This window comes from Quercus suber, unplaced genomic scaffold, assembly GCF_002906115.3.
Source record: "Quercus suber isolate HL8 unplaced genomic scaffold, Cork oak 2.0 scaffold_463, whole genome shotgun sequence".
NCBI lineage: Eukaryota > Viridiplantae > Streptophyta > Magnoliopsida > Fagales > Fagaceae > Quercus > Quercus suber.
Genome location: NW_027069914.1, coordinates 83,518 through 92,718, shown reverse-complemented (window position 1 = coordinate 92,718; position 9,201 = coordinate 83,518). Strand labels below are relative to the sequence as shown.

Here is a 9,201-nt window from a genome sequence, read left to right as displayed (position 1 = left end):
GCTTTTGTGTTGTTTATCTCTTGAGTGGGTCCGGGTGGGGTGAGGGCCATGAGACTGTGTAAGAATGAATTTTATATGATAATTTATATATCTCTCTTCCAAGTTAGTTTATCATTTTTTGAATGATATATATACATATATATATATATATATATATATATATATATATATATATATATTGGATTGAAATTAGGTGCCAAATAATAAGCAAATGACAAACAATTAATGCATTTTTTAAGAAAAAGTTGTATGTCATTCAAAACTTAGGTAATTGTAGAAACAAATGTTGATACTTCAATGTCTGTTGAGCATCCCTCCAAATATTCAAGAATTCAATCTAAAGGGATAGACCATGATCTAGGATCACGTAAATAAATATATAAATTCCCCATCAAAGAACAAGATGAAATTCGACCTGCTTATCTCATAACAGGCCCATATCAACCTAAAAACATAGAGTATCCATACAAAGGGCCGAAAAATTATCGTCGTAGTTTTCAATTTTTGTGGTTTGAATCACATGAAAATTGGTTGAATTATATTTTAGTATCTCTACTACAACTTGGCCCTCCAAGTAATTATTCCTGGTTACGCCTCTGCATCCATATATGCTATGTACCTTACTGGCAACTCAGTCGATAGACTTGACTATCTTGATTAATTGCTAAACAACTCTCATAGTCATATGTGTTTCACGTTTGGTTTCGTCAATAATGTGAAGCGAAGGACAATAAAGACTAAAGACTAAAGAGAAAGGAGGAGACAGGCTTTTGTTTTTATTTTTGGATTCTTATGGAATATATAATAAGATAAGACTTGCTTTTTTTAAGTGAAGGAAAAGATCCATTAAAAAAAAAAGTGAAGAAGAAGGTTTTAAAGGGCCTTTCGAGAAAATAAAAAGGGGGGATGTGACAAATGAAAAGTAAAATAATTTTACCAAACCACAGCAGAAAGTTGAAGCAAGAGAATTAACGCAACTTGGCAGATGGCCTTCTTCCACAGCAGAAAGTTTTGATTAGCAACTACATTTTTAATATATTTAACAATATTTTACACATTTTTAAACCTTCGAGAAAAAGTTAAAACTAACAAACAATAACAAAATTAAGTTACAATAACCCAATGTAAAAGGTCTATAAGAAATGCGTGTAGGCTTAGTATCTTAGTCCTAAAGCTAAAACAATAGTAATCCAGGGTATTACAAATTTACAAAACCATGATGGTTCATGATATTCTACAAATCATGGTCTATGTATGTCAGACTCTACGCTATTTATGGTTAGCCTATTTATTCTATCACTTAACATTATAATATAGGACCTTTGAAACCCAAAAAAAAAAAATATTATATATATATATATATATAAATATAGGCTTGTATTATATCTAACAAGGGAACTAGAGGCTCTTGTTCAGAATATGTGTTCTTTTCTCTATCTTTCAACACTTCAGTCAGAAATGAAAATAATTATGCATGTAATAATAATAATAATAAAAAATTCAAGAGGAAACAAGGAATAATGGGGTTCTTGACTTGATGCAACCCATCATACTAACAAAGGGGTGAAAGATTATATTACGATTCATCTCTGTTGTGACCTTCACCAAAAAGAATTTATTTAATTATCAAGAGACTCAAATGAAAGGACCTTTGGTATGACTTGAATTTTTAGTCCCGCTAGAGCATTCACAATGGCAATGTAACTATGTAAGTGGCCATGGACACTGGTGAACCAACATTGTCACGATCCTAGGGAACAAGAAAGTGATCACATTTTTTATCCTGAAGATAATGAAAAAGAAGAAAGTTACTGTTATTAGCAGTTATTGTTATCTCCCTATGAAAATTCTTTATATATCCTTCCCCAAACAAGAAAGTTACGTAATCAACTTCTCTAGCATCATAATTTGGCATCATATACTACACAAATTTTTTCTATTGTGCATAAAAAAAAAATTGTTGGCTCTGATTTAGTCTTGAGTTTTTAATGTTGTTGCGTAAATTTTTGAAACTTCGCTTCTTCTTTTTCTCACGCCATTATTCTATTTTCTAGTATGTTTGTTATTTGATTTTTAGAGTTACAAATGATACTAAATTAGGTTGGTTTAAACTAAATAAAAGTTATTGTCTTTTTCGATAAAGCAACCCAATAGGGCCTATAACATAATACCAAGCAATTTCTTATTATATTATGTTTGTTTTCTTAGTTAGTGGTTGGATTTTAGAATTTAATATGACATGATTTGAAGAACAATTACTGATATATATTGGTTGATATAAATTTAACAAGACTTAATGATATGAACTTAATTTGGAGATTTTACTCCAACAAAAACTCTTGTGATATTATAGATTTGAAATGATATCTAACAGAGTCATTTGAAATTCTCTAAATTGAAAATTTATTTAATAATACTTATTAATTAAATATGTTATACACACATATTAGTCAAACTTTCTTGTACATTGCATTTATTGGCTACTAGTTTGGTTAGAAAAACATAATCTTTATAACTAATTGCAATTGAGCAAAGGTTCAAATTACAATAATTTTTTTGTGTTTCATCACTTACTACATCATTTTTCTGCGCATATTACCTCAAAGCTTTTGATTTATTAATATTGGTAATACATGTACCATCTATAGAATATCAAAATGCTTCATACACAACAATGGGGCTCCTCACTTTGTTAGTACCATCATCCCAAATTAAAGAAGTAGAGACCATTTGTTTATCTAATGTTCCTTCAATTGTGAGTGCAAATGATTGCTTTTGTCCAGAAGATGTAAACGATAGAACACTAGGGTTCACTTTGATATTAAGTCCAGTTGGGGCGGTCACAGAAGCTTTGTATGTAGATGGTGATGTTCCAACATTAGTGATGGTCCGATTGAAAACATGACTTATAGAATTTGAGGGTTGTATGGATAGAGCAAAAGAAGGATAGTTTAGATCAAAGACTGTTCCATTAGAACGTTCTAGACAGCGACTATTGTCCCCAGTAACAGATTGTAATAACTTGGTACTATATCCTTGTCCACACAAAAATTTTATGTAGTCAGGTGCATCAATATCATATATTAAACCAGGATTTAAAGCCTTAAGAGGATTTATATTGCCTGCACCATATGCAAATTCAGCTCCGGAGCTCTTTTCAGCATCCATAGGGACAGCTGCAAGTAATACACCAAATTAGTCAAGGGTTATGGTCTGAATTAAAAGTAGGAGAAAATATTTTAATTCCTAACAAACTTATAGTATTCTTTTTCCTTTCATCAACATCCATTATATTTATAAAAGAATGATGGCATGGCAAAACTAAAAAGTGACATGTCATCATACTTTACACATGTTAAAGACAAAAGGCAATCACTTTAAACTTTGGAAATAAAAGGCGATTAATTTTGAGTCTGTTAGGGACTAAAGCAATCACTTTAAACTTAAAAGAACTAAAATTGGTCGTACACTAAAGTTTAGACCAAACTGTATACTTTAGCCTTAAAATTGCCAAGAGTGGGAACTTAATATAGCTATTACCAGTAGTCTTGAGAGCAGATATGATAGCAGCAGGTGACCATGTGGGGTGAATGGATTTTATGTAGGCAGCCACCCCTGAAGCATGTGGGCAAGCCATTGATGTCCCTGAGATTATATTATATGAAAATTTTCTCTCATCTAAAGAAACTTCAGAAATTGGCGAAATTGGGGACCATGCAGCTAAAATGTCAACTCCAGGTGCAGCTAAATCCGGCTGCAACAACATGAAAATTCAGTAAGATGAATAATACCATTAACTCTAGGGGATAAAATTTTTCACAAATAATGAAATGACAAGTTGTGATTGATGTATAATCAAAATGGTAATAGAAGTTGATCCACATAAAAGTGATATTACTCTTATTAGAACATATATCATATCAAAAGTTTTCAAGGAAAATTGTGAAAAATGTTGTTTCCCTAACATTACTCAATGATACAAAGATGCAAATGTGAAATAAGTGATTATTTGGAAGTTACCTTGAGAATGTTGTTTGCAGCTGGATTTGGACCTCTGGATGAGAAGGCAGCTATGTAAGGGGCAAATGTATCTTTACGGGCATTAGTCTTGAGAATAGTCGCAGTTGGGTTGCTGTAAAATTGTGCATCTTCATTAGGATTAGCATGTCTTGTGAATTCCTTAATTGTCTAAGGTATTTTAGATGAATACCTTGTCGAATTTATGTACGAGTAAATGTTTGCACCATCCTCCAAGCTAAGAAAAGCTGCAGGCAAGGGAAATGGGAAAGCAGAGGAATCGGGGCGTCGGCCTTGCATCACAGTACCAGCTGCACCGGCAAAAAGTTGCCCAGTCCCATCATTCTCACCATCACAAAGTACAATTTTACCTTTCACCAAATTTTTGTCTAGAGAATCATCGTTGCAAGTCCTGCATTTTTGCAATAAGTTCCATTTTTTTTAACTACCCTGTTTGAAGAGTGTCTATAATTGTTACTTCTATTTTGAAGCACAAGGAATATTTCACTTGCTAGTGTGATAGATTTATGTATACACAACTGGAAAATGGTTAAACTTGTTCTTTTTGTTTATATGCATATCAAAAAATAGTTCAAGCTTATATAGATTTTCTTTTTATTTTTCAGTTACCTGGCGTAGGAGGGAGAACCAGTTTCTGATGTCTTGTTTGGTGCATCTCCACCATAAATTATTGGATATGTTCCATTCTTGAGGTCGAATGTATTAATTGAAACTCCCTACACATGAAATAAAGAAATTCTTCTAGTTACTTTGTAGTTTAAATTTTATACCGTATGATTTACACGCGCAATTCCACACGATTAAGGAAAATGGTTAGCTTGACACTTTCAAACTAAATAAAAATCATACCTTGACTGTTTCTGTATACTTTTCTATTTTAAATTTTTGTTACTTTATGAGGAAAAAAATGAGGTACATGTGACAGGTTGTAATTTGTGGAATATAAAATGAAACACTCAGGATGGAACAAAAGATTTTTCCTGATGTATTAACATTTTGTTAAAGTTATTTTTTTCTGAAAAATTGCATAGAATCCTTTGTTGCATCCTTGAGAACAAAACATAATAAATTTCCTATGTTCTACTATGACTCTATGAGTAGGATAAATGAATTTTATTCCAAAACAGGGGCTAGACATTTTAATTACCTCAAATTTCTTGTTGTTACCTAATTGGACCTCGGTGAAAAACTTTCGGTCTGTGGTGCTTGCAGCCACAGAAAGAGACCATGGGGCGAAGCTTGAGAGGGTTGCTAGATCTGGACCCCGGTTACCAGCAGAAGTTGATGTCAATATTCCTTTTCTCATAGCATGAAAGGCACCAATGGCAATTGCATCTGCAAAATAGTTCTTAGAAGATCCACCAAGTGATATAGATATTATGTCAACCCCATCAGCAATGGCATCATCGAATGCTGCAAGAATATCAGCATCATTACAGCCTAAAGACCAACATATTTTGTACACAGCAAGTCGTGCTGATGGAAGCCCTCCTCGTGCTGTTCCAAAACCAATGCCTTCTAAGCTGGCCGCGCTAACTAAGTTCCCGGCGGCAATTGATGCAACATGTGTCCCATGGCCGTCTGAATCTCTTGGAGATTTAATATCACCTTCTACAAATAATTTATCGCTGCGGTAATATTTTGCTCCAATGATTTTACTGCGTTAAGTGTAACCATATTTGTTAGTTGTACTTTTGACTCTAAATTTCTATGCTTGGCACAACATTTTTCACAGCTACTAGCATGGCTTTTGTTATTAGAATAACATCACTTTCACTTTAGTGTATTATTGACACCACTTTTATTGTGCATCAATCACAGCAAATGAACAAGCCATGTTAGTAATTATAAAAAATGTAAAAAATATAACGCAGCTTAATATATACAAAACAGTTTGGTTGGATGTTAAAGATATACTTGTTGCAAGTGAAATTGGTTGAGGCTTGGCACTTGCCCTTCCATTTGCTAGGTGGTGGACCAAATCCTTTGTCATTAAAGCTAGCAGACTCCGGCCAAATTCCAGTGTCAAATACTCCTATGATGGCATCGCTTTCAGTTGTTGGTTTATCCACTTGCTTCGGAAGGCCAAGGAAGTCCCATGACCTTGTTGTATGGAGCTCTTTTTTTGGTTAGGGAATACCGACACCACCCCATCCATTCCTACATATTCATTGTTACAACATTTTATTATGAATTCCAGATTTTTTTTTTTTTGGAGTTTTTTGGGGGGGGGGGGGGGGGGGGGGGGATTGTGATCAGGTTCACCCACCAGCCATTTTTTGAGCTTCTTGCTCAGTTAGCTCCACTGCAAATCCATGGAAACTCCTTTTGTAGCTATAGAGTAAAGATTCTGCTCCAATATGACTAAAAGCAAGCATATGCAATTTGACAAGTCAAGGTCTAGAAGCATTTCAACGCCTAATAACTTTATCCATAATTTTCTAATGTAAATTCACGTGAATTGAGATAGTATTGTAAATTTTTGTATCAGCCATTGGATCAAATGCAAAAAGGTAAATATAAAAAAGTTCACATTTTTTTTTAATAACTTTTTTAACCTTTTGAATTAAATGGCTGATACAAAAAGTCAAGGAGAGAGGGGCTTTGAATTGTCATTTAAAAAAAAGACTTGGTAATGTCATTGAGTTACTCTTGACTAGAATCTAGAAAAGTATATTTAATTTTGTAATTTGTGAAGAAATTAGGTTTGCACAGATTAATTAAAAAATCATATTCATTTAAATTAAAATTTACTAAGAAATCATTGACATTAATAATGAAATAGCTAATAAAAATAAAATGGAAAAATTAACTTGTACTACAAGAAGTTCATTGTTTGAGATTAATATTTTATTTAAAGAGAAAAAGACAGTAGAAAATAGAATTTTAATCAGGGTAGTGTTTTAAACTTTTTAAGAATTTTGAAATAAAGTTTTATATAAAAAACATATATATTAATAATTTTAAGATAGAATGAGGTGACAAAAATATGTCATACGCATAACATTACTATTAAATCACATAATATAAATTTCAACCAATGATGCTCACTCCATAATAATTGTTCTTATAATCAAGATAAGACACCAATCGACTTTTGGTGTAAATTGGGATTTCAACTTGACACCAGTCGGCTTCTGGTGTAGATGGAGTTAAACTCAATATCTATAATTTAACAATAAAATATTTTATCAGTTGAGTTAACTGAAACTCGCTATATCTTTAATATATTGAATATAATGTGATATTAGTATCACTTCAAGTCATGTCGTCTAAATACAACATGTGAGACTGAGACCCCACTTTACATTTCTTTTTTAAAATTCTAAATATAACATGACAAAAACTTATCTTGAAAATTGTCAAAATCTTGTTATAACAAATAAATTCAAGCATCATAAAAGCAAGTTTCTGGTGGTGCCATTATACTACTTTTATAACCTGCCAACGACATCTTGTAGCATGCTTGTGTAAAGGGATGATGTGGAAATCTCATCTCTCTTGTTGCCCATATATACAATATATGCCTGCATACACAATATCATATCATAGGAAGAACATTAATAATCCTGTTACGTAGGAAAAAACAGTATAGGGTGTTTCAGGTGCATGAACATGTGGGTCCCTTCTCCTTCTGTGTATAATAAAGTCTGTTTATTGTGCCGCATGAATTAAAAGGCCAATTTCACCATAAAATTTTTCTATCACACTCTGTGTGTTGCACTTTATTCCCTACTAATCTCAATTTGATGCATATTGTCTTTTCTTTTCTTTTTTAATCAAATTTAAAATAGGAAAAAAAAAATCAACTACATTCCATTCGGTAATTGGTGGAACTGTAAATTAAGTGGGAAAGCTCGTTTCCATGAAAAAACATAAGAGATTAGAGATCAGAGATAGAGAGATATTTGCCTTTTTGTCATTCTGAGAAGTTGAGTGAGCAATAAGCAGAGTGGAGGCAAAGCAGAGGAGGAGCAGCATTGAGAGACTTGAGGTTTGGCCTGCCATTTTAAACATCTGCGCAAAATGCTTCAGTTAAATTAAAACTCAAGCCCCCATCAAAACAACATTGTAACCCTTAATTAATCTTCATTATAGTCATAGCTCCAAGTATATATATATATATATATATATAAATCAAGAATTTATGGAAAACCAAAAGTTTTACCTTGATTTATGGTGATGCTGTGGCCAGAGCAATTGTACTTAAAACAGTTTTTGGTGAGCTAACTGGAAATGGCTCGGGGTGCAAGGGAATAATTAATGGCAGCCAATGGTGGGAAGAGGTGGTGGTGGCATAGCCACGAAGTGAGAAGAAGATAAGACTGGGAGAGGGATAGGAAGCAGAGGATAGGGTGCTGTTGCTTTGCTTGTTGGAGAGCTTGAGCTTGAATTAAGATCTTAGGTGTCTATTTGTACTAGTTGCCCCTCGAAATTTCCTTGGATATGTCCCACATTTTATTCTTACCTGAAACTTAACATCATTTTTACTAAAGCAAAGCAGTAATTTTTACTGAAATTTCTCTTGGGATGAATTGATTAGTTGCACTCTAAGATTAGATGCCTGTACTGCCCCAATGAAATTGAAAATGTGGAAGATAAATAAACAACATTAAGTTTAATTATTAAATTATAATTAGAACATGGACAAATTTAAGAATAAATACAATTAGATACAAATTCTTTTAGTATGACCATTGACCATGACCTTGTTTTTTTCTTTTTTGAGAAGAATGACCATTACCAATTTTTTTTTTTTTTTTTTTTTGAGAAGGACCATTATTAATTAATGTACTCTTCTTTAAAAAAAAAAAATTTTTAAAAATTGTAAATTTTTTTTTTTGAGAAGAATGACCATTACCAATTTTTTTTTTTTTTTTTTTTTGAGAAGGACCATTATTAATTAATGTACTCTTCTTTAAAAAAAAAAAATTTTTAAAAATTGTAAGGACAACCCGCTCAAGGAAAAATTTGTTCCAAACTTTTTTCCTTAGATTTTTGCTAAAAAAAAAAATTTATGAAAGTGTACTTTAAGAAAATAAAGTCTTAAAAAATTATACATAAAAAACTATTAAAAATTAAAAAACTAGCTTATAAGCTAGTCCCTAACACATGAATTTGGATACAGCTAAAAATTGAAAACTGAAAATATTATAACAAAAT

At 32.2% G+C, this 9,201-nt stretch overlaps 1 protein-coding gene across 1 annotated transcript; it reads right to left on the bottom strand.

Moving 5' to 3' along the window:
• Nucleotides 1-2,446: 2,446 nt before the first annotated feature.
• Nucleotides 2,447-8,445, bottom strand: LOC112001878 (cucumisin). Its single transcript, XM_024034042.2, is given in 12 exon segments — nucleotides 2,447-3,176; nucleotides 3,541-3,754; nucleotides 4,021-4,132; nucleotides 4,211-4,429; nucleotides 4,648-4,754; nucleotides 5,186-5,696; nucleotides 5,956-6,163; nucleotides 6,166-6,198; nucleotides 6,308-6,402; nucleotides 7,480-7,565; nucleotides 7,951-8,055; nucleotides 8,207-8,445. Coding segments are annotated over 11 exon segments (2,214 nt in total). The 5' UTR covers nucleotides 8,207-8,445; the 3' UTR covers nucleotides 2,447-2,652.
• Between the last annotated feature and the right edge of the window lie 756 nt (nucleotides 8,446-9,201).